The 22,711-nt window shown below is 64.7% G+C and overlaps 8 protein-coding genes across 8 annotated transcripts; 5 read left to right on the plus strand and 3 right to left on the minus strand.

The window, feature by feature from the left end:
* Positions 1 to 64: 64 nt before the first annotated feature.
* Positions 65 to 4,226, plus strand: MNEG_2033 (hypothetical protein; the record flags this gene model as incomplete). Its single annotated transcript, XM_014049483.1, has 10 exons — positions 65 to 84; positions 218 to 959; positions 1,157 to 1,363; positions 1,545 to 1,599; positions 2,061 to 2,191; positions 2,388 to 2,528; positions 2,751 to 2,812; positions 2,963 to 3,351; positions 3,606 to 3,751; positions 4,014 to 4,226. The coding sequence occupies 10 exons, from the start codon at positions 65 to 67 to the stop codon at positions 4,224 to 4,226; spliced, it is 2,106 nt and encodes a 701-aa protein (XP_013904937.1).
* Positions 4,227 to 5,547: 1,321 nt separating this feature from the next.
* On the plus strand, positions 5,548 to 6,969 carry MNEG_2034 (hypothetical protein; the record flags this gene model as incomplete). Its single annotated transcript, XM_014049484.1, has 2 exons — positions 5,548 to 5,799; positions 6,034 to 6,969. 2 exons carry the CDS (start codon positions 5,548 to 5,550, stop codon positions 6,967 to 6,969), a joined length of 1,188 nt encoding a protein of 395 aa, XP_013904938.1.
* Positions 6,970 to 8,309: 1,340 nt separating this feature from the next.
* On the plus strand, positions 8,310 to 9,612 carry MNEG_2035 (TIP41-like protein; the record flags this gene model as incomplete). The annotated part of the gene is made up of 2 exons (XM_014049485.1): positions 8,310 to 9,241; positions 9,414 to 9,612. The coding sequence occupies 2 exons, from the start codon at positions 8,310 to 8,312 to the stop codon at positions 9,610 to 9,612; spliced, it is 1,131 nt and encodes a 376-aa protein (XP_013904939.1).
* A 273-nt stretch (positions 9,613 to 9,885) lies between these two features.
* On the minus strand, positions 9,886 to 13,112 carry MNEG_2036 (dihydroxyacetone kinase; the record flags this gene model as incomplete). The annotated part of the gene is made up of 8 exons (XM_014049486.1): positions 9,886 to 10,101; positions 10,251 to 10,544; positions 10,679 to 10,933; positions 11,064 to 11,177; positions 11,405 to 11,655; positions 12,221 to 12,378; positions 12,599 to 12,819; positions 13,005 to 13,112. 8 exons carry the CDS (start codon positions 13,110 to 13,112, stop codon positions 9,886 to 9,888), a joined length of 1,617 nt encoding a protein of 538 aa, XP_013904940.1.
* A 454-nt stretch (positions 13,113 to 13,566) lies between these two features.
* Positions 13,567 to 14,336, plus strand: MNEG_2037 (hypothetical protein; the record flags this gene model as incomplete). The annotated part of the gene is made up of 3 exons (XM_014049487.1): positions 13,567 to 13,584; positions 13,729 to 14,013; positions 14,223 to 14,336. The coding sequence occupies 3 exons, from the start codon at positions 13,567 to 13,569 to the stop codon at positions 14,334 to 14,336; spliced, it is 417 nt and encodes a 138-aa protein (XP_013904941.1).
* Positions 14,337 to 15,894: 1,558 nt separating this feature from the next.
* MNEG_2038 (hypothetical protein) lies at positions 15,895 to 16,350 on the minus strand (the record flags this gene model as incomplete). Its single annotated transcript, XM_014049488.1, has 1 exon — positions 15,895 to 16,350. The coding sequence occupies one exon, from the start codon at positions 16,348 to 16,350 to the stop codon at positions 15,895 to 15,897; it is 456 nt and encodes a 151-aa protein (XP_013904942.1).
* Positions 16,351 to 19,073: 2,723 nt separating this feature from the next.
* MNEG_2039 (hypothetical protein) lies at positions 19,074 to 21,010 on the plus strand (the record flags this gene model as incomplete). The annotated part of the gene is made up of 6 exons (XM_014049489.1): positions 19,074 to 19,091; positions 19,337 to 19,416; positions 19,644 to 19,737; positions 19,917 to 20,197; positions 20,390 to 20,525; positions 20,672 to 21,010. The coding sequence occupies 6 exons, from the start codon at positions 19,074 to 19,076 to the stop codon at positions 21,008 to 21,010; spliced, it is 948 nt and encodes a 315-aa protein (XP_013904943.1).
* An 887-nt stretch (positions 21,011 to 21,897) lies between these two features.
* Positions 21,898 to 22,334, minus strand: MNEG_2040 (hypothetical protein; the record flags this gene model as incomplete). The annotated part of the gene is made up of 2 exons (XM_014049490.1): positions 21,898 to 22,124; positions 22,325 to 22,334. The coding sequence occupies 2 exons, from the start codon at positions 22,332 to 22,334 to the stop codon at positions 21,898 to 21,900; spliced, it is 237 nt and encodes a 78-aa protein (XP_013904944.1).
* Between the last annotated feature and the right edge of the window lie 377 nt (positions 22,335 to 22,711).

Raw genomic sequence — 22,711 nt, forward strand, 5'->3', positions numbered from 1 at the left:
TGGGCGGATGGGAAGGTGAGAGGGCAGGTGGATTAGCGGGTGGGTGGCAGCGTAAAAAGAGGCGATGGATATCCGCACCAAGGGGTGCATGCTTGTCGCTGCAATGCATGCAGAAGGCCAGTGCTTGCTGGCGCACGCACCAGGCGCGCAGCCACGAAGCGATGTGTCTGCCTGATGCCAAGCATCTCAACAACACCCCTCCCACCCACCCGCGCAGCCTCGTGGACAAGGAACGCCAGGTGGCTGTGCTGGCAGCAGAAGTGGAGCGCCTGCACGGTCGACATGTTGCGGTCGATGACAGGGGCCGCGACGGCAGCGGCGGCGCAGGGCCTCGCACCCCAGGCGCTGCCGGCCTGATCTCTTCGAGGCTGGTGGCGTTCCACTCAGTGGCGGAGCTGGTGGAGCGCAACAGCCAGCTGCTGGCGGTGTCGCGCAGCCTGGCCGAGGACCTCGACGCCAGCAGGCAGGGCTTGGAAGCCAAAATCGCAGAGGCGCGTGCGGCAGAGGCAGCCGACACAGAGCGCCGCATCGCGGAGCTCACAGAGACGTGCGCGGCCCTCGCAGCCCAGGCCCAGGCCTGCCAGCGCACGGCAGACGAGGCGCTGCGGGACAGGCAGGTGCGCGAGGGCGAAGCCGGCCGCAATGCGTCTGTCCCGGCGGCTGAGCTGCAGGCGGCGCGATCCCAGGTAGAGACTCTCGAGGCAGAGGTGGCTCGGCTGCACAGCACAGCGGCGGAAAGCCAGGCCAGCCTGCAGAAGCAGCTTGACACCGCACTCGGCGCAGAGGCCGTGGCCCGCAGCAATGCGGCCGCAGCTCGCGCGGAGCAGCAGCTTCTGGCAAATGAGTCTGCAGAGCTGCACCGGCAGGTGGCAGACGCCCAGGCCCAGGCCGCACAGCTGTCGCAGCAGCTGAACGAGCAGCGCTGCATGGTCGAGCGGCTGGAGGCGCAGCAGGAGCAGGTGGGCACAAACTCAGGGAGACGCGGCACTAGGGATGCTGCGCTTTGTGTAGAGACCATTTTTTATTTGCAATACCACATACCAGGGTGAGCACGCGGGTTCAGCTCGCTGCAAACCCTGCGCAAATCACCGCCGCCAAGCATATTGCTGCTGCCTCGTTATGATCCTATTTGCAGACGCGTGCTGCAGCGGATCAGGCGGAGCACGACGTCATCGCACAGCAGCGCCGTGTGGCTCTTTTGGAGGCACAGCTGGCTCACCTGCAGGTCCAGGCGACGCGAGCGGCAGACGCAGAGCGCGCGACTGCTGCCGAGCGGGAGACCAACCTGGGAGAGCTTCTGGCGGCCCGCACTATTGACACAATGAGGCAGGAGGCCCACAGGCGGGAGGTGGCAACCCTCCAGGTGTGAGCAGTGCTGCAGCAGATCCAATTTGGTAGGGTGTGGCCTTTTTTGAAACTGTGTGAGGTGCGGGTGCTCATATATCCTTTCAGTCAGCGCACCGCAAGACCCATTCCTCCGCCTCATGGGTACCCTCCTTGCCTGTCGCCCTCCCCTTGCCCTTGCCCCCTCGCCATCCCGCCAGGACCGGATCACTGTGCTGCAGGCAGAGGTGGTGAAGGCACAGGACGCGGCTGCACGTGAGAGGGACCGGCGCGCAGATGGGCTGGAGGCCGCACTGAGGGGCAGCAGCTCCACCTCCGCCGAGGCCAGCATGCTGCGCGGACAGCTGGAGGAGGCACGCAGCGCTGGTGCAGCCGCTTTGACGAAGGCGGAGGCGCTCGGGCAGCAGCTCGCTGCTGCTCGAGAGCATGCACGCTTGCTGGAGGAGCAGTTGCAGCGGCACAAAGCCCAGGTGGGGACGTCTGAAGGGAGAGGGTTGTGATATCCAGCATCAAGGCCAGTGATGAAGGCCTCAGGCGCGCCTGACAGGTCTAGGGCGCACATAGCTGATGTCGGGCACAGTGGGTGAGGCCACCCATGGGCTGCAAAGAGTTTGGTCCCAGCGTTGATCCCTATGCACTCGCGGCAATTCACCTGCAGGCTGACAGCTTGGCAACAGGCCTGCAGGCAGCTGCAGTGATGCCGGGTGGTGCCGCAGCCGACGCGCAGGCGGCAGAGCTGCAGGCCAGGGTGGCAGCGCTGGAGGGTGAGCTGGATGCGGCGATGCGGCGACGTGAGGATGTGGAGGCGGTGCTGGCAGCCACGCGAGCAAAGCAAGGCCAGCTGGAGGTGTGCTGCTGGCACCATGGCGGGGCACAGGGGCATCGTGCAGCCAGCCCGCGGCTGCTGGTTGGCCTCTTCCTACGTGATGGCATGCTGCGGCTGACGTGGTGGGCAACTGTGGTCGGCATCATAGGCGGCGCTCGTTTACGATCACGCCTGCTAATTGCTCCCCCTGCCCCTCCCCTGGCCGGATTGCCAACAGGGCGCAAACGATGCGCTGCGTGCTGAGCGCGAGTCTGCAGCAGAACAGGACCGCAGGGCGGCCACGGAGGCCCAGGCAATGGTACAGCAGCTGGAGCAGGAGAAGCGGGAGCTTGTTGCTGCGCGCGACACCACCCAGCAGGTGCCTGAAAAACAGTGTTTAGGGGTTTTCCAGGGCTGAGCGGCATTGTCACGCTTCCGACATGGTTGATGCATCCCATGTGTGTCGTCCGCAAGGGGTGTTGCATGGGTACCTTGTTGCGCTCTTCCTCAAGAGGTCCACAGCAGAGCACCGTCAAAGTGTCTGCGCACTGAAGCTGAGAATATCATGCATTTGTGGGTTCAATAACCCCCTCCCCCACAGGAGCTGGCTGAAGCCCAGGCGGCGCTTGAGGCTGAGCGAGCTGCAGCCAGTGAATACAACGGGTGGGCATTCCCCCGGCACCAGCATCTTTGCGCGGCATAATACTTGAACTGGTTGGCTGTGAGGGGAGTATCGCTGTGCTGGCACAGGCGCCCTGCGGTCGCCTGCGCTGCGAGCGACCCTCGGGTGCATCAACGCTGTTGGCGTCGCAGGCGTTTGGCGCAGCACCTGGCCGAGGTGGAGCGGCTGGAGGCGGAGCTGGCGGCAGCTCACCGCATCATGGAGCGCGCCGAGGCCGCCAACAGCAAGCACACAGCAGAGCTGGGCGCTGAAAAGCGGCGCGCCGATGCAGCGTTGGCCGACACCATGGCGCTGCGTTCGCAGCTTGCGGAGGCGCAGCACACGGCGCGCTCTGCGAGGGCTGAGCTGGTGCGCGACATGATGGCGGCGACAGAGAGGGCGCGCGCCAGCGAAGCTGCGCGTGAGCACGCAGAGGCACGGCTTGTGAACGCTCTCAAGGGGCGTGACGCGCTACAGCGGCAGGTTGAGGAGCTGCTGGCGGGATCGCAGTCTGCAGAGCTGCTGCCCATCGCTCCGACTGGTGAGTTGCGACCGTAGGGGTCGCACAGGCAGAGGGGAACAAACAGCGCAGGCCTGCGCATCCAGCAGATCGTATGCTGCCGCGGCTTTCACTGGCCCACTGGTTTCACCTACCGCGTGGCGTTAGATCGCCGCGGCGCGCTGCGCATGCAATCAATCAAGGATGCTCCAAACCTGGCATCAGGAAGTGAAACCAAGTTCGCTGCCTTCATGCCCACAACCTCCATTCCACCAATGCGCCCTTCACGCTTGCAGGCGAGGGCCTGCTTGAGGCGCTGGAGGCGGCGCGGCAGGACAGGGAGCACCTGGAATGCCGCGCGGCGCACCTGGCCGCAGAGGCCGCCATGCTGACTCGTGAGAGGGCCCTCGTGAGGCAGGACCTGGAGGAGCTGCGCGCCAGGGTGCGTGTTTAGGCGGGGGGGTGAGGGGGGGGGGCGGTTGTTGCAGGCCGCAGAGGAGTCAGGCTTGGAGCCGAGCCTTGGGCTCCCCTCAAGAGCTGCTTCAAGTGTATGATTAGACCACCTCTAGCACTTGCTCCTTGTTCGGGGTAGCTGCTCCCATTCTGCGCTCCTTGGCACCTGATGGCCCTTATGGGACCCGGCAGAACCGCTCCCGCCAACCCCGACATCTCATTCCTAGCAACCACACCCCCGGCCCCACCAGGTAACGGCGCAGGAGGATGCGCAGTCTGCTGTGCTGAGTGCTGAGCAGATGCAGGATGCGGCTCGAGCCAAGGAGCAGCTCACCAGGTTGCGCGAGGCCCACGGCTCCCTGCGCGTCCGCGTAGCCGCCCTGGAGGAGGACGGGGTCAGGGCCCAGCGGGAGCTGGAGGAGGCCCGGCGCCAGGTCGCACCCCTGACGGGGCAGATCCAGTGAGGGGGTTGGTTGGCGCGAATGGAAGCGTATGTGTGCAGCTTATGTATGTGATTATAGGGGTGTGTCATCATGCATCACAAGCAATTTTATGCTATTGCACGTCGCTCAATAATGCAGCAACCCAAGCATGCACACACTTTCACTGTTCCAGACATTGTGCTTTGAAGCTCCCTTGCTTTGATTTTTCAGCGCTCTGGCCTCCCATCATTCTGAACTCCCCTGCCCACCACCCCAAATCAACCTCACCCGCCCCAGGCAGCTGCAGCTTGAGCTGCAGCTCAAGACAGAGGCCCTGGCCAGGGCGGAGCAGTCTGCTCTGCGTGCTGAGGCCGGCCTGCAGCGGCTGGGGCAGCGACACGGGGCAGTGGACTTGGAGGAACACGCGCGTGCCAAGGGCCGAGCTGACAAGGCAGAGGTGACAATGCGACAGGGGCCGGCATCACGTGTGTCTAGGGGAGCCGGTGTGGTCTAGCAAAGAGACAATGCGCTCCTGGCCTGATGACCCCACGCGCCTCCGCATTGCTGTGAACAGCTGACTGCAAATGCTCACATCGAGACCCTCCACCCTCTCTCTGCCATATATCTTAGGAGGAGCTGCTCGCTGCAAAACGTGAGCTGTCAGAGGCACGGCAGGCGGCGCGGCGTGCTGAGGCGCAGGCGCAGCAGCGAGCCCAGGCGCTGCTGGCGGAGGTGTCGGGCCGCGCCAACAGGGAGGCTCTGGCGCGGCAGCAGGCCGAGGCCGCTCGGCGAAAGGCGGAGCAGGAGAAAGCGGCAGCGGCTGCGGGGCAGCTAAGGGCTGAGGAGGAGAGGGCGGCGGTGACAGCGGCGCACAGCAAGTTGGAGGACACTCTCAGGCGCGCCAAGGCATCGCTGGAGAAGGTCAAGGTGGGCAACGACCTCTGCTTGTATGGTGATCCGTAACCCAACCCGTGGATGGGTACATCTGCACGGCACGCTGCCGGGCATCACCCTGACCGCGGCTGACAAACTGGTGTTGTCACCTGCGCTGCGACTTTTGTCCCCGGCGTCACCCTGCCCCCGGGCCCCTCCTCCTCACCCACCCTCTCCGTGGCTATATCACACGCATCTTGCATGCATCCACAGGGTGAAGCGGAGGCAGCCAAGCAGCAGCTTGAGGTTGAGCGGGCGGAGACCGTACGTCTGGCTGGGGAGCTCGAAGCAGCCAAGCGTATGGTGGGTTCCCAAGCGGAGGGGCGCAACGGGCGCGGTGGCGCGCATGCCGTGCTGAGCCTGCACTCTATCCTGACCCTGTCAAAGGCTTATCAGACACACTCGCGCTTCTGGTGCTGCACAGGTAGTCATGCAGGCAGCTACCACGCGGCAACAGCAGCAGCAACAACATCAGCAGCAGCAGCCGAAGCAGCAGCAGCAGCAGCAGCAGCAGCAGCAGCAGCAGCAGCAACAGCCGCCACAGCCGCAGCAGGAGCAGCAGCCGGAGGAAGAGGCTTCCACACCGCAGGAGCAGCCCAAGGAAGATCCGACTCACCAGCAGCAACAGCAACAGCAGCAGCCACTGCAAGTGCCGCAGCAGCAGCAAGAGGAGCAGCAGCAGGTTGGCTACAAGCCAGCAGCGGCCTCCGTCGTTCCCAGGGGAGCAAGCAGCATGCGTGGCCGCGTTCGAAGCCCGCCTTCTGGCTATGGCTCTGTGCCAGGTGGTGCGGCAATGTCAGTGGCTGGGGGAGCGTCAGGCAAGGTGCGGTTGCCTGTGCTGAGCCCTGCTGCACAGGAGTCCAGGCCGGTAGCGCCGCGCCCTCCTTCTGCCGCACCGGTACCCCCCGTCAGCAAGGCTGGCGGTTCTTTGGCTGCCGGCAAGCAGCAGCAGGCGCAGGAGTCCCCCAAACCGGCGGGGGCAACCAGCGGCGACGACCCGGCGTCCCTGAAGAACCTCGCCTTGGGGCTCAAGGGCCGCGCCCTGGCCGCTAAGAGGCGGCTCGCACCCCAGCAGGCCAAGGGCGTTGTAGATGAGGGGGCAGGTGAGGCCGCCCGCGACGCTGGCGCAGAGGAACGAGGTGTTACAGTCGCGCTGGCCGAGGTGCCGCCAACCAAGCGTGTGCGCATTGAGACTGAGGCGCACAAGGCGGATCAGGGCGCTGCGCCTGCAGCAGCCCAGCAGCAGCAGCAGCAGCAGCAGCAGCAGCAGCAGCAGAACCTCCAGGCTGACGCTGGCGCAGCAGTGCCCGCACTTGGTCCAGCACCAGCAGCGGCCATGATATCAGGCACAGCAGCAGCTGCGGTGCCGGCGCCCCCTGGCAGGCCGCCACACGAGCAGCAGGGGCTTGAGACCCACCGGCTACTGGAGGCGCAGCAGCAGGGCCGCAGCCATGCCCATGGAGATGTAAGCGTGCCCATCACAGGCGCAGTGCCGCGTGTTGAGGATGAGGACATGGCAGAGGGCGGCCCAAGCGGCAGAGGTCGAGGCGGGGACACTATCGACTTGACCGCGGAGGACAGCAACAGCGACGACGAGCAGCAGCAGGCCCAGCAGGCTCAGCTGCAGCAGCAGGAGGAGGAGCAGCCCGCTGACGTCCAGCCCGTTGCAGCTGTATCATCCGGTGCACCCTTCGCGAGGCCCGGACAGGCCTTAGCAGCTGTGCAGGCGGCTGCTCGTGGCAGTGGTGTGGTTGAGCACGGGGCCCTGCATGCTGGCGGGGCCCCACCCGTGCAGCCCGCCGTCACGGAGGAGCTAGAGGACCTGCTGGAGGGCGCTGGTGAGGCCGGCTGAGGATGAGACGTTGCTCGGCTGCTTTGATCACAGCGCATGCACGCAACTCGCATTGCCAATTAGATAGTAGTCCAGACATGCTTGCGTTGGGGCATCGACGACCGCACACCGACCAGCTGTATGCATGCATGATTTCGCAGGTGACGAGGCAGACGAGGCAACTGGCGCACTCCAGGCACCACTAGCCACACAGCAGCAGCAGCAGCAGCAGCAGCAGCAGCGCGCGCGGCGCGAGTCGACCCCAGACTTGGGCGGGCACGGCGGCGGCGACCTGACTGACGGTGAAGGCGGTGGCGGCGGTGGTCGGGGTGTGGGGGTTGGCAGCGGCAGCAGGAGGACCAAGCGGCAGGTCACTCTGATCGAGTGGCCGGAGAACCCACCTGCCACAGGCGAGCGGGTGGACGACGCGGCGGCGGCCGCCGTCCCCCCTCCTGCACACCACATACCAATCGCAGGCCGGGGGGCGGGGCACCTCGGCTTGAGCCGCGGCAGGGGACGCGACTTTGGCCGTGGTAGGGGCAGGGGTTCAGCAGGTGGCGGCGCGCCTACATGACCCCACTCGAACAGTGTGCAGTCACCCTGTTTTTGTCACAGCTGTTGTCCAAGAAGTTGGTAACCACGACTGTGTGTGACATACTCAAGCACATTCAGCACGGCAGCTGCCGCTGAGATGATGGTGCAGTGTCAGGCATGTTCAAGCGCACTTGCATCACTTGCGCAAGAGCTCGTGCACGAAACGCATGACATTGTACTTTCCACACTGGAGAGCTTGACTGGTCAATGTTTCAAGAGCGCCTCCCACGCGTGAGCTGTTCAAGATGAAATCATAGCAATAATCCCACGCGGCGGCCAACTGAGCACGCCGCTTTGTAGAGATATGAGGTGGGTTGCGCATCCAGGCGGCGGTGACACACTCTCTGTGATCTAGGTCGTAATCAAAGCGTATCAAATGTTGGATGGGCCATGCACGCTTGTACTGCGCATCCAAGACCTGTACGCAGCTGTGCTGCCGCACACCGCAGACTGCGGGGAGCACTCGCAGTGAGCTTTCAGCTTTCGCTAGATCAGCGAGCGTGCCACCGACACTACGAGTGCACAACTTTCTTGGCAGGTGACATATTGTCACAGAAAGTCCGCCTATGGAGGATGCTGCATGCCAGAGCTCACAAGTTGGCGGCAGCGGCCTTTGCGTGCGGTTGCGAAACGAGCTGTTCGGCCATCGCCACGAGCGTGCCCGCCCCTGCACCGCCTTCTCCGCCCCACTGCATGCAGGCCCGCCCAGTGCACCCAAGGCAGCGCGAGGGGACAGCTGCAGTCCCCGGCCGCCACTGCGCCGACCCATGGCGCCCCACGCCCTCGATGAGGATGGCAGGGGCATCTCCATTGCGGGGTGGCGTGTGCGCGCAACGCGCGCCCCCATCATCGGTGACGCCGCTGTTGAGGCTGCGGCGCGCGACCTGGGCGGCGTCCTGACTGTGCCTGAGATCCTTTTTGGCAACAGCCGCCTGGAGCTGAGTCATGCGGCGTCCGGCGTGACCCTGAGCTTCACGGCGCTCGACGCGCTGGCCGCGTGGCGGCGCGAGGGCCTCCCGTCCCTCAAGGTGGTGGTGGCGCAGCAGTGGCAGGCGGCGCGGCGTGAAGAGATCCAGCGGCAGCAGGCTGTGGTGCTGGAGTACGACTGGACCTACACCACCCCCTATCAGGGCACACTCGAGTGCACACAGAGTTGCGTTAGCGTCGCCTCACAGCAGCAGCAGCAGCAGCAGCAGCAGCAGGGCCAGCAAGGGCTGCAGGAGAAGCAAGGGGCCGGGCAAACCCTGCCGCAGCGCATAATCTGCACAAGCCTAGAGGGGGAGCAGCAGAGCGCAGATGCGGCGGCCCAGGCCCTCACAGCAGCTGAGGCGGCCGCAAGGCCCAGACACCCGATGTGCCAGCCTCGTGCGGCAGGCAGCAACGCGTCGCCCGCCGCACCGACGGATGGAGCAACAGCCTCCGCGGCAGCTGTGTCGGCAGCGGCGGCTGCGCCCTGCGACCTGCCTGTGTGGGTGCCTACATTGCGGCAGGCGGACCGTGCGCTGCTGATGTCGCGTGACGAGCCAATCCTGTTTTTTGCGGAGGTCCCCCTGTATGAGTCAGAGCTTGACGATAACGGCTGCTCCCAGCTGGTGGCCAAGGTGCGGGTGATGCCGCGCTGCTGGCTGGTGCTGCTGCGGTTCTGGTTGCGCGTGGATGGGACCATGGTGCGGCTCAGGGAGACGCGGCTGTTCTGCAGGTGAGGGCCTCAAGCCGCCTATTTGGGGGTCTGGGGGGCGTGCGCCGCAGCCACAGGCGCACGGCAATGAGTGCTCAGGGGACTGTGTGCCATCGCCTGCATTGTGCGCCACCTCAGCCACGGCCCCTCAAATCGCCCACAACGCTCCCTGCATGTGTGCTTGCAAGCCCAGGTACGACCAGCCGGAGTCTGGTGCCACAGTGCTGCGCGAGACGAAGTACTTTGAGGGCACCATGGCGCAGCTGCGCGCGGCAGGCGCGCCGTTCACCGCCACGGCCTACTCCGACGGCGACGCCGCCGCCGCCATTTTTAGCGCCATCGCGCCCGCGTGCCTCTCCCGCTATGAGCTGCACGAGCTGAAGCTAGCCTAGCCCAGCATTGCCAGCGTGTGCAAACATTCCAGCACACCATTTTCTTTTGTAGGCCTCTCAGTTACACGCGGCACGTGCATGCGTACGTCAGTATCCTCGAATGTGCATGGGGGCGAGCCTGGCCCCAACAGTGTAGTTGTGCATCAGCTGGTGTTGTTTCCATGCAGCTTTGGGAAGACCTGCAGCAGTTCGCAGTAAACTACACAGGACGTTGCGTGTCAACAGCGCTGAGCGCAGCGCAGGGTGCGACTCAGGTAGTTACCATCAGCGCATTCAAGCAGCAGCAACGTCCGCAATGGCCTGCAGCCAGATTGACACAGCCACAGCCCCAGGGTCGGCGTCGGCGAGTGCTGCGCCCCGCGTGTAGCTCGCACGCCCGGCAGAAGCCGCCATGCCCTTGGTGGCCTCCGCCCCCGCCACAGCGGCAGCAGCAGCCGCCCGCGCAGCTTCGGCACCGCTGTTGCCTGCCGACACTGCAGCGGCCAGCGCCTGTTTGTTTGTGTTGAATTAGGGTAATGAGATGTCAACACTGGTTGCTAAGGCAGCATCAGGCATGTGACCTCGCGCCAGCCGTGTCAAGCCAGGTGTCACCACCTGTGACGCAATCGACAGCAGCTATCGTGGACACGGCCACGCACCTCCGCAGCGGGCAGTAGCGCGTCCAGCATTGTCCTCGAGCCGGCCTGGGCGTTGCCGTAACGCTGCACTGCCCCGCAAGCCGCATCCAGCGCCGCTGCCCACTGCTCTGGGCTGGCGGGGCCCTCCTTGGGCAGCGCCGCAGCGGCCGCCGTGAGGCCCAGGTTGTACAGGCCACCCAGGGAGCCGCCCACTGCAGTGCGCACAGTCGCCGCCACGGCTTGGAGCGACTCGGCCGCGCCGCCTGCAAACGCGCCCTCTGGGGCAGCCGCCAGCGCCGATGCCGCGCGCTCCACCTGCAGGTGTTGCGAGGGTTACTTTTAGTCACATGCCGTTCAAAGCGGGGGCCCTGCACCCCCTTGGCCGTTCCTGGTGGCCTGCCCCCAGCGGCCTATCCTCTCCGGTTCCTCGCCTGCCCCCGCTTCCGCACCGTTGTGCCGCAGTCGCCGTCCCCCGCCTTGGCGTCCAGCTCGTTAAGCCTGTCCCTGGCAGCCTGCAGTGCGCCCGCAGCCGCCCGGATGCCCGCCTCAACCGCCCTGCCCTGGGGCGACGCGGACGCCAGGGGCCGGCCTTGCATCAGCCCCAGGCGGCGCTGCTGGAGCTCGTGGACCGCCGCCGGCAGCGGCACCAGCGGCTTTGAGGTGTCCACGGGGCCACCGAGCGTGGGCCAGCCCGGAGCAGACGTCTGATGGTGGTTCAACACCGGGGGCAGGGGAGGAACGAAGGGGGTTGGCAGTGTGAGGAACAGGTTCTCGCTATCCGGTCAACAGGCAGGACGATGGCGTGAAGGCGTGCCAGGGATTGATCCCTCTCACCGGCGCGTCGAGGGCTGCGATGCGCTGCTCGTCGCAGGCCATGAGTGTGAGGGACACGCCCGCCATGTCGAGGGACGTGACCACCGCCCCGGTGTGGACGCGCCTCACGTCATGCTGCGGTGCACGTGACGCGGGCGGCTCTTTGCAGTGGCGGTTCATTGACCAGGGACCAGCTGGTTGCAGGGTTGGAAGGACCTCATTCCTTTGTTGGCACAGCTATTGCGCAGGCTGCTGCTGACAGCAGAAACAAACGTGCCCAGTGCAGCCGTCCACACAGTGTCCTGCAGCAAGGCATCCCCCCCCCCCCAAAAGCCAATCCTGCAGCCAGCCCCCTGTCTCACCCCCTGGGACTGCAGCCACCCCAGTGCCTCGTGCGCCACCGCGCCCATCTCGAGGCTGCTGCTGCCGCCGAGGTTGTTCACTAGCAGGGCCAGGGGCGCCCCGCTGCTGAGCGCTGCCGTCGTCGCACCGCTGCTGGCGCAGCGGTAGGCCAGGATGCGGCGCAGCATGGCTGGCACCAGCTCCGTCAGGGGCTGCCAGGAGCGCGTCTCATAGCCCGGCTCCCCGTGGATACCCAGGCCCAGCTCAATGTCTGGAGCGGGTTGAGGGGGTGAGGATGGAATGGAGGGCGGGCAAGACTAGGGAGAGTGGCTGGGCGGCGGCATCGTGGCATGAAACACTGCGGTTACGGGCGCACGCCAAAGCAGTATACGTGGATGCGCTTCGCTTGGCTGCTGGGCGCCACGGTCCAGCGCTGCACATTCTGGGTTTAGCGTGCCACTCTGCACCTCGCGGCCCCAGGCGTGTTGACGGCGGCGCCCCAGGGACGGAGCACACATCCAGCGCCACCCCCAGGGTGCCCATGCTGGCCGCCGCCCGCCGCGCGGCATCAGCCACCTGCCGGGGGTTGCGCGCAGGAAGACAGCTGTCAGCCAGACACCAAGCTTGCAGGTTGCAGCGAGTTCAAGCCAGCCGCATCATGCTAGCCGCGCCAACACTGAGGCCCCAAGGAACGCGCCGCCCGTGCAGGGCAGTCTGCTGGTGACAAGCACCAAAAACTTCAGCGACAGGGTACGTGCACCCCACCCCACCCCACCCCACACCGGCCCCGCCCCGCCGCACCTCCTCCAGGCTGCCGCCCTGCGCCGCGGCCGCACCCGCGACCTTGTGGACAAAAGCCGTCCCCGCCAGCCCGCGCCGCCCCGCCAGCCCCGGGGCGTCTATGGCGCAGTCCTCCCCCACCACCACCACATCCACAGCCAGCCCCGCGGCCTTGGCCTGCTCTGCTGCCAGCCCAAAGTTGATGCGGTCGCCACTTTGAGGGGGGCGGGGTAGAGGGAACGCGAGTGAAGCCGCTACTGCATGCAGACATAGCAGATGAAAGGATGCACGAGCGCAGCGTGCGCCTGCGCTTCTGGGGGCGCCGCCCCCCTGCCTTCACGCTGACCGCTCCCCTTGAATCCTGCCAGGCTGCGCTGCAATGTACGCCTTGCCCCCACTCCCGCCCTGCCCTCACCCCTCATCCAGGTGCTCACGTGTAGTTTTTGACGATGAGCAGCGCCGGTGCAGGCGCCACCGCGTGGATGGCGGCCAGCACCGCTTCCGCTGAAGGCGACGCAAACACCTCCCCGCACACAGCTGCCGCCAGCATGCCCGACCCCACAAACCCCGCGTGTGCGGGCTCGTGGCCGCTGCCGCCGCCCGATATGCAGGCCACCCGGGAGCGGTCGTGGGTGGCGTCCACCACCACGTTGACCTGAGCACGCAGGGCGGCCGGGGTTTGAGGGGGGGTGCGGAGGGGGGGTGCGATTCAGGGTGCACGGCACACTGAGCGACCGTGGCCACGGCATCACATGCCTCACCAGCGCGGCCACGTCGGGCTCTGACGCATGCAGCCAGGGTGATGGGCGGCAGTAAGGCACCTGGCGACGCGCCCTGCACCTCGGGGAAGCCGTCGAGCCGCCTGAGGTGCGGCACGGACGCCACCAGGCCCTCGAGCGAATCCTGCACAAGCCGCTTGGCGGCAGGGTTCCACAGTGCCTTCTTCATATCGCTGCTGTGATGCTGATGCTGAGGCGTTTCAGCCTTGGCGGGCCGGCACCGGGTGGCCAATGAGCGTGGCGAGGGACGCGGTGCGGGCGCGGTGATCGCTGATCGTGCGGCGCACGCAAAGGCGCAGTGCGCCGACGGAGCGCTGGCGTGCCAGCGGCCTGCGCTGGCACTTTCTCGTGTCCACGACGCTCGCATTGCGACTGGTGGGCGGCAGGGATGGCTCGCAAGATCACTCGGCAGTATTTGGGACGGGACAGAAGCTGCGCGCCAAATTCATGAACCCACGCTTGGCAACAGCGCTCTACTTTTCGGGGCTTCTCCGGGCGACCAGTGATCCTATACAGCACGGTAGCAGCGTGTGCACACCTTGCAAGCGAGCAACATCGGGGCGCCACGCGACGGCGATACTGTACGAGGGCTATGCCGCGATTGCCGCGTCCCTGCAAACGCCATGGCTGACGTCTTGAAGGTACGAGGGACCCAAACGCAGCGTTTGATGGGTGACTTTTGAGACCTGCGCGAGCCCTGGCCACGGCCCCACCCTGAACGCTCTCTGTTCAGCGCGAGTGCCACCGACAACCTTGCACCCCCTCCCTTTCTGGCCCGTATGCAGGTGGCTCAGCTGCTCCTGGTGCAGCCCAGCGACACCGCAGTGCTGGCGTTCCGCGTGGCCTGCCTGGCGGCCGGGACCGCTGCGCCCGCGTGGATCGCGTACAAGGCGGCGCAGGCAGAGGCCAGCCCCAAGGCCAAGGACCGCGCCCTGCGGCTGGCAATGGCGGCGGCGCTGGTGGAGCTCGGGGAGAAGGCCCTTGGGGCGCCCGTAGGCCTGCCGCGCTGGCGGTACTGGCCCTCCGCCAAGCTGGCGCTCCTGCTGTGGCTGCTGCTGGACGGCGGGAAGGTGCGAAGCGCTCCACGGCCCCTTCAGTTATGCGCCGCTCGTGCCTTGTGCTGCTGTGCTTGCTCCTGCCGCAGCCGTGCTCGTCGTCATTATACTTTTCTGAATTCCCCGTCCCACAGCCTGCGACCGCCCGAAACACTGACCAAAAAATTCTCCCCTCAGCACCAGCGCAAAGCGCATCCCGCCCTTGCCATGCTACAACCCTCCAGGGTGCCGACCATGTGTATGCGTTTGTGTCACGGGCTATGGCGCCATACGAGGCGGAGGTGGACAGTGTCGTCGACACTGCAGGACCGCTGCTCCAGCACGCTGCTGCCAGGTAGAGGCCACGCACGAGCGGGTGCAAGCAATGACTACAACATGCGGAGAGCGTAATGTCTATATGTTTGCTGCCACGCGTCTTGTCACCATGCTCGTTGCCCTGCCCCCTCATTTCACTTCTGCACAATGGCTTTCCCCTTAACCCAAACCCCACTCCCCACCCCCAACCAACACATGCACACATTGCACTCCCTGCGCTCCGCGCAACCCCCAGCTACCTCAGCCCTATCAAGGCCGCCGCCGCCAGCTGCGTTGCTGTCTGCGTCGCAGGCTTCCGGCTGGCACGGGCGCGGCGGGAGCGGCGACACGAGCAGGAACAGGGGCAGGTGCAACCGAGGACACACCAGCACCAGCACCAGCAGCAGCGCGGGCCGCAGCTCCCGTCGATGAATGTGCGCCAGCCGCGGTGGCCGCCAGAAGATGACGATGCCGGGACACGCAACGCTGCCGGTTAGGACTGAGATTGAGGGTACTTATAGCACTGGTTGTGAGGCAGGAGGCTGCAGCCTTGTACCAAGGGCTGTGCCATCCCGCATGTCAGCGTCTGCATGGTGAGGGTTTAGACTGCATGGCGCACGCACGCTCACAGGTTTGACCTGCGAGCGGCTGCTACCGCTTCAAGGTGTCGATGCCTGGTGTCAACCTGCTTGTGTTTGCCCCGCTTGTAACTGTTGATGCAGCTGGTCCTGTAGCATGTAATTTCACGTGGCATTATTGCATCGGTTGCAATCGGTATCCAGACACAGTCACTATGGTTGAGCAATACAGGCCAGGCGGTCGTTTCAAGACAGTCTCGTAGTCCCAAACCCAAGGGGAATTCAAGAAGGGTGGGCGATTTCGGAGTCCTGGGTGACCGCGGCAAACGGCGTAATTTGCAGGGGGTGATGTGCGCTGTGCTGCGGATGGGGCGCACAGGTCCCATGGCGTGCACACATGCAGCAGCACAGCAAACCTGCACCCCCGTTGATGGCGCGACTTATGCACAGGGGCGGTCTCGGCCCACAAGCTTGCGGTCAACACGGACGTCGCTTCCAGGTGAGGCAGCGCCGCGAGAGCTGCTGCACAGCTGCTGCTGCTATATGGTAACAATCATACCATACAGCTCCAAAACAATCTGTGAGTACCTTCCTTCGGGGCAAGTAGCGCCCCGTCGACGCGTCCCCATTCACCAGTCTGGCATGGCAGCCGTGGGCCCCCGTCGCAGCGAGACTACGCGTTGGTCAGGCATTCAATTGTAACGGCGTACTTGCTTCACATTCAATTACGTGCCCAAGCGCTCGCGGCGCGATTGCCTGACGCTGTGGACTCTGCGCCGCACCTGTGCGCCCGGTACCTGTGGATTGCAAGTGAAAGTGGGAGTGGTGGGCCGGGGAGGGGGGGTGTCTCTGTCTTCTGCTCAGCCCTGCTGCCGCTTTCTGGCACCCTGCGCCCGCTGCGCCCAGCTTCAAAGGCGAAGCCACGCGCTCCAGGGTAGAACGCAGCAAGGTAGCCCGCGGCTCCGCCCGTCCGCGCCGCGCAGCCGGCCCCTGGTGGCTGGCCGGCCCCCGCGCACTCACCGCTTCACACAGTGATGCCCAGGTGGTGCAGCAGCCTGTTGCGGCGCTGCTGCACGGTGCCCTGCACGGGCAGGCCGTAGTGGCCCAGGACGGCGTTCACGGCGGCGCCGCTCATGTTGGTGCGCAGGGCTTCACGCGTCATGGGGGGCTGCTGCGGCTCCTGCCCGGCGTCGTTCCGGACCCAGCCGACCTGCTGCGGCCCATTGAGCTGGCTGTTGATGACGCGGGTGTGCGCGTTGTGGTCCACGTCCGCGATGCGCTGCATCAGCGCTCCTTCCACCTGCTGCAGCTGCGTCTGCATGTGCGTCTGCTGCTGCTGCATCTGCGTCTGCTGCTGCTGCAGCTGCTGCAGCTGCGCCGGCACCTGCTGCAGCTGCTGCAGCTGCTGCAGGATCTGCGTCAGCGTCTGCTGCTGCGCTGCAGGCTGCCAGGCGTGCAAATTCTGCCGCTCAGGCGCCATGTTGGTGGCCGCGCGCGCTATGTCTTGGGATGCCTGGGCGATGATCGTGGGGCGCGGCCATTTGCGCAAAGCGCGCAAGTTTGCAGACGGTGATGCATCGCGTGTGCAGAGCGTCTCTGGGCAGGGCTAATCCGGGCTTCGACCCTACACAATACTGACTGACATCTCTGGGCAGCATACACGCGCAGCACCAAAGTCCGACACAGTGGATCCAAACAAAAACAAGTGCACCCAGCACTGGCCCCACACCTGTCCCGCTCAGCAGGTTGCGCCAAGGCTGCCGCGCCCAAGCCGAGAGCTGCGGGCGGGGTGGCGGGATTTCCGGAGAGGAGGGCATCCCTCGGCAGGGGAGCTCATGGTGGGGGTGGGCGGGAGCGCAATTTTGCCGCGCGGCATTGTGTCGCAGTGGGCCGGCTGCGACTTGGCGATTGCGCTCCGCTGGCCCCTGCGCCAGTATGCAGCCGGTGCCATTTTCACAAGAGCAACCCCTTTGGCCTCACCGAAGAGCACGAGACGAAGGAAGTATCGTGTTAGCGCAGTGCTCAGTCCGGAAGGCTGATCTACCGTATCCGGGTTGTATGAGGGTCGATCAAGATTTGTAAGAAGTAAAAAATTGTCTCTTCAGGTATGCGCCAGGGGTTGCGCGTCGGTCTTGAGCTGGATCCCGCAGCTTTGTCGCCGCGACTGGCGGCGCAGTCGCCGCGACTAAAGCGCCGGCAACCCCGCCCCCCCCCCCTACCTACCTACCCTGCAGGCCCAGCGCCCCCGGGCCGCATGATGTAAACTGCTGTTACACGACATAATATGCAAGACTGATACAAAACAAGAATTTGAGCAGGGCCCTTTTCTCATCAGGCTAAACTCGCACGGCAAAGAAAAGCATTACGAAACGTTGCGTTGCAGCGCTATCCGCAAACACCAGCGTTGCGGCCACATCCACGTGCTACAATCAACAAACGCACATAAATTTGCATGTTGACAAGTGTGCGCGCCAACCATATGCCCCAGTCCCTGACGCGCAAGCATATCAGCACGCAAGTGCTGTGAGGTGCGTACTTCACAGCAACTTGCCGTCACAAGTTACGAGGTTGTTCGCTGCTGTTACACTCACCTTTGTGCTGTTGGCGTGGACCTTCACGTGGCCCTGCATGTGAAGGTGCGTTGCCTCCAGCCCTGGCTGCAGCCCTCACGACGCCATCCGCGCCCTGAGCGCATCACACTCAGCCGGGGCTTCATGAACTCCAATGAAACGTCATCGCCCTGCCCAAAGTTGCACAGAGTGCAATCTCATCTGAGATTAGGAGTAAAAACTCTGTAATACACCTGTGCTGCATGTATGGACGCATAGCGCGTGCCACAAGTAACTTTGCGTGATGCATTTGACAGTGTGTGATTGCCCCAATTGCTCCTGGTTTGCCCAGGCTAACACTTGCGGCTGCGTCCCTTGAGGGTGGCGCATCAGTGATGATGTGCCCAGCACAGGCCTTGCCACCGTTTGGCCGCAAACTCTGCTTCTAACCGGTGTAAAGCGTAATTAAATGCTTGCTTGTTGATTGCACGAGCCTAAACGCTCATATATCGCGCGTTTAGCTGATTTTCCCTGTTGTCACCCGTCACCCGAGCGCGGCGCGCTGCGCGCGCGCCCCGTTTGTATTTAAGCCCCCCCGCCCAAGGTCAGAGGGCGGTCATTTCATTCTGACGGCCCCAGTGCGGTTGCCGGCATGCTTCCGCAACTGTTGTAACAATATCTCATGCCTTTGCCCTAGAATACATTTGGGAGGCGTGCGCCCCCGCCAGGCCAGCCCCGGCACTTGATGTCGGTAAAGTAACTCCAAAAGCCACCCTCGTCACCGTCCTAGGCAGCTACAGACCCCCCAAGGCCTCAGGTAACGGGCGCAATATCACACTTTGGGTTGTCACGCGCCAGCGGGCGCGGTACCCGAAAACTAGCGACACATGCTCAGCTGACACTCACGACTGGGGCGACACTGCCTGCACATGCTGCCGATGCAACAACAAAGTCGACATAGCACAAGCCGGCGTACCTATGGGGCGGTGGTGATCAACAGCTCGCGCACTCCCAAGTACGAGGGTCGCGCTCGTCCCCTGCCAGCACCTCTGCCAATGCGTGGTCCATTCTCTGCTCAGGGGCTCACAACTGGGGCTTCTGCTGCGCCATCCATTGCTGCTGATGATTCTGCCCCCGCCAGCACTGCGAGCTGCGCCCGCACCTCGTGGGTGTGCGGGCGCGTCAAGGCGGTGGCTTTGCGACGGGGACCACCACCTGGGCGAGCGTATAGGCGTGGTGACCTGCGCTAGCACCGACTTTCGAGCTGTGCCACAACTGCAAGAAAGGAACCTGTGGAACAGCACGTAAAAACCAGGGGCGGTCTCGGCCCACAAGCTTTCGGTCAACACAGTCGTCCATTCCAGGTGAGGCAGCGCTGTGGGAGCTGCTGCGCCGTACACGACTTCCAAGATATCTTTCTGACACCTTCCTCCGGCGCACGTAGCGCCCCGTCGACGCGTCCCCATTCATCAGTCTTGCGTGGCAGCCGGGGGCCCCCGTCGCAGACTACGGGTTCGTCAGGCATTCAATTGTACGTGCGTAGTACTCAATTACGTGCCCAAGCGCTTGCAGCGCGATTTCCTGAGGCTTGTGACTCTGCAAGACAGACCTCCGACCGCCCCGGGGAATATACATGACCCGGCATATCCTGAGTATGAACGCACACTCCAAGGTACGTACCCTAAAGCATGCACGTGGCCAAGCCTTGCGCGACGGCGCCGACCTGCTCCCGTCACTGGAGGCGCTTGCGTGCCAGAGCAATGCCTAGCTGGCGCACGCACTAGCATCCGTGTACACCCAATGCGCTTGACTTGCCTCCTATTTTACTAGGTTCTGGTGGCCAGGGGCTGCACGCGGCGCCCGCTGGTGGCGGCCGTGCGCTGCAGGACGCCACGGCTGCGCTGTGCGGCACTGCAGAGCCCCGGCAGCCCGCTGCAGCCAACGCCGGTGGCCGAGGAGGACCGCGCGCTGCAGTCGCTGGTTGAATCGGGCATCAGGTAGTTGCAAGTTCAAGGGTTTACAGAGTTCATACGGCACAGTCCTCGCACACCACTCAGTTGCTTGAGCACTTGTGGCCCCAGTCCAGCACACAATGCCCTTACTTCACCTCTACCCGCACACTAGCAATCCTATGCGGCAGCTGTTGCCACCGCACCCCTGCCCCCCTCCCTCTCACCCCTGCGATGGCCACCACCCTCCTACCCCGCGTGTTTGCTCCTGGCAGGGGCTCCCTGGCGTGCCTGTTTGCGTATGCGCTCAACGTGAATCTGCTGGAGGCCTTCCACTTTGACGCGGCAGACGCAGCCCTGGGCCTAGAGGTGGGGCGGGGGGGGGGGGTGCAGAGGAGTTAGAGGGGCCATAGCAGGCAGAGGCACGCCGCCCATTGTGGTCGAATGCCAAGCACACCATTTTTCCCGGCAGTCTGATGTGCCACGGTCAGCCCTGGATAAGCCACGACGACCCAGCAGGCAGCATGACAATCTTGTAAACACCGCAGGTGGCGGCGCCCCTGGTGCTGCTTGACGCGCTGCTGCTGCTGCCGGATGGCGCCCGCATGGCCTCAGCCGGCTCCGCCTCGCCCGACGGCCCCGCCAGCGCTGTTCTGCGCGTGGTGGGCTCCGCGCTGTCGCTGGCTCAGGAGGAGCGCGCTCGCTTCGGCTTGGTGGGGGCCGCGCCGCCCGCACAGCGCGCTGCTCTGCTGGCGGCCTCTCAGCTGAGTGAGGAGCTGCTGTCGCGCGGCGTCATCCTGGGCTTTGCGGCGCTGTGGGCTTCCAACAGGTGCGGGCCCTGGAGGGCAGCGGGCGCGCTGCACCAGGAGTAGTGAGCGCGGCTGAGGGAGCGTGGGGTGCGAGCCGGCCAGTAGCTTGTAGCCATTGTAGCTCAGACACATGCACAAGCTCAAGCAGCACTGTAGCTGCTTGCCCAGAACATGTTTCCCTCCCGATGTCCCGCGCCATTGCGATTCGGCAGGCTGTCTGAGGCGGGTCTGGGGGAGGAGACGTTGGGCGCCGGAGGGCCACTGCTAAGCGAGGCCCTGCGGTGGGCCATCGCAGCCGTTATCGTGGTGGCCACTGGGATGAGGTACAGCCACCACGCCAGTGACGAGGTGCGGGCAATGCCCGGGGGGGGGGGGCGTGGTCCGACCGGTGCAATGCTTCAACAGGCGCTTCAACAGGGTGGGTTTGATGTTTGACACTCCTGTCACGGCTGCAAGCCCAACGCAAAACCCCGTTTATCTCATCCGCCCCACAGGTGACTGCGATTCAGGCGCGGCGGCGCGCGGCAGAGGCAGAGGCTGCATCCCGCGCCTCCCTGCTGCGCTATCAGCCGCTGCTCGACCAGGAGCAGCATCGCGCGGCGCTGGCCCGCGAGGCGGCGACCGCCTCCGATGCTGGCCGCGCAGGGGAGGCGCTGGCCCTGGGCGCGCACCTCCTTCTTGGGGGCCGCTTCATGCTGTGCGCTGCGGCGGCGTACGGCGCCTACCTCTGGACCGACAACCTGCTGGCCTCCTTCACGACGGGGCTCGCGCTGCAGCTCGCCAGCAGCAGCCTCACCTCCGCCGCCGCCGGCCTTCGGGGCACACAGGAGTGAGAGACACAGGGCAGCGTTCCGCTCGCGTGACACGCTCGGGACCCCAGGACCGCCAGGAGCCCAGCCAACTGGCTGGCGGCACGGCACCTGCTGGGCCTTTGGTGCCCAGCCACCTGGCCGGCGACTTGGCAGGCACCGCTTTGCTTCAGTTCAGATCCCCAGGCTGCTTTGCCGCATTTTGCACCCCTAGGCTTGACCCGCGGGACTCCCAAGGCTCGCAGCCATGGCCTGACACCAGCCGCCTCAGTTCTCCCACAGCTCCGAGGATTGATCTTATCCCATCCCACTCCCCCTGTCACAAGCACGCGTGCCTGGCACCGCAGCTGCCGGGCCGCATGTTGAGGTGGGCCGCGTCTAGCACCGGCCATCACATGGAGCGCGCGGCCTCTCTGTGATGTGGCGGCTGCAGGCGCACCTTAAAACTCTGAAAATACAACAGGCTGCCGGCCGCTGCGATATTCCCTCCTGCGTTTGTGCCCAGCGCTGGTCTGGCGCTGTACACTGCACTGTGGATACCACTGCACCCCGACTGCACATAGCACGCGCGCATTGTTGGTAGCAGCATTGGTCACCTGCCCAACTTCACCAGGCGCGGATGTTGGACTGTTTGCTGCGTTGACACTGCCACTGTTGATTCCAGGCACAAGTGAGCCTTCTTGGGAAGCAGGGGCACCACCGCCCCACTCATATGATTTCACTCAACCACACTGGCACGATGTTGTGGGATTACGACACCGGCCACCCTATTTTCGCACTCGCTCAAGGGTTGATTATGGTCTGAGGCAGGAGCAAACCAAATTCTGATCACAACTGACAAACGGATGGCAAGAGTAAACAACACAAGATTCTGAGCGCACAAGAACACAGAGATACTTCCAGATGCACGCCTAGGGCGCAATACTGCCGCCGTCGCGCTGCTTCTGCCCCTCTGCCTGCTGCTGCGCTGCCGCGTCCCCTTGGCTGCGGCCGCGGTGCCTCTGCTCAGAGTAGTTTGCGACGTAGGGCTTCAGGTCAAAGCCCTCCAGGTCCGGCACCAGGTAGTGCGGCAGCATGGAGGCCATCACTTGAAAGCCGCCGTGCTTTGTGTGAACGCCCGTCTTCATCGCGCCCTTCCCTGGTGGGTGAAGGCACACATGGCAGGCAACACAGCGGTCGAAACACTGCGGTCGTGAACGGGTGCCAGCCACAGCTAGGCCTGCGGTCGAAAGATCCACTGCCCTTGCAGACCAATCAAGGCGTCCTCTGACGCGGTGGGCCCCGACCAGAGCTCGTCTCATGGGTTCCTGCTCCCCGGCGCCGGCAACAGCCTCGCACCTTTGTACATACGCTTGTACTGCTTTGTCGTCAGCACCTTCCAGCCCTTGCTGGGCACTGACCGGGCCCGGCATATTGCTGACAGCAGGTGAGGTATCATGCCGCCGCGCACCCGCCGCTTCTGCTGCACCAAGGCTGCGCCGCGCGTGCGCACGCGCTGCAGCTGCTGCTGCTGCGGCTCGTGCTGTTCTTGCGCTGCCGCCTTCACAATGTGGCGCCCCTGGGACGGCACAAGCTTCTGTCGGATGGTGTAAGAGCCGCTCAGCACGTTTGATGCGCAAGTTGCCGGGCAGTGCTCGCTTCGGCGTTCAGCAGTCTGAGTGAGCGCGAGATCTGCAACCAAGCAGGGTGTATAGTCAGCTTTGCGCGCGTATTCAATGCAACACT

This window comes from Monoraphidium neglectum, assembly GCF_000611645.1.
Source record: "Monoraphidium neglectum strain SAG 48.87 unplaced genomic scaffold scaffold00220, whole genome shotgun sequence".
In the NCBI taxonomy this organism is placed as follows: domain Eukaryota; kingdom Viridiplantae; phylum Chlorophyta; class Chlorophyceae; order Sphaeropleales; family Selenastraceae; genus Monoraphidium; species Monoraphidium neglectum.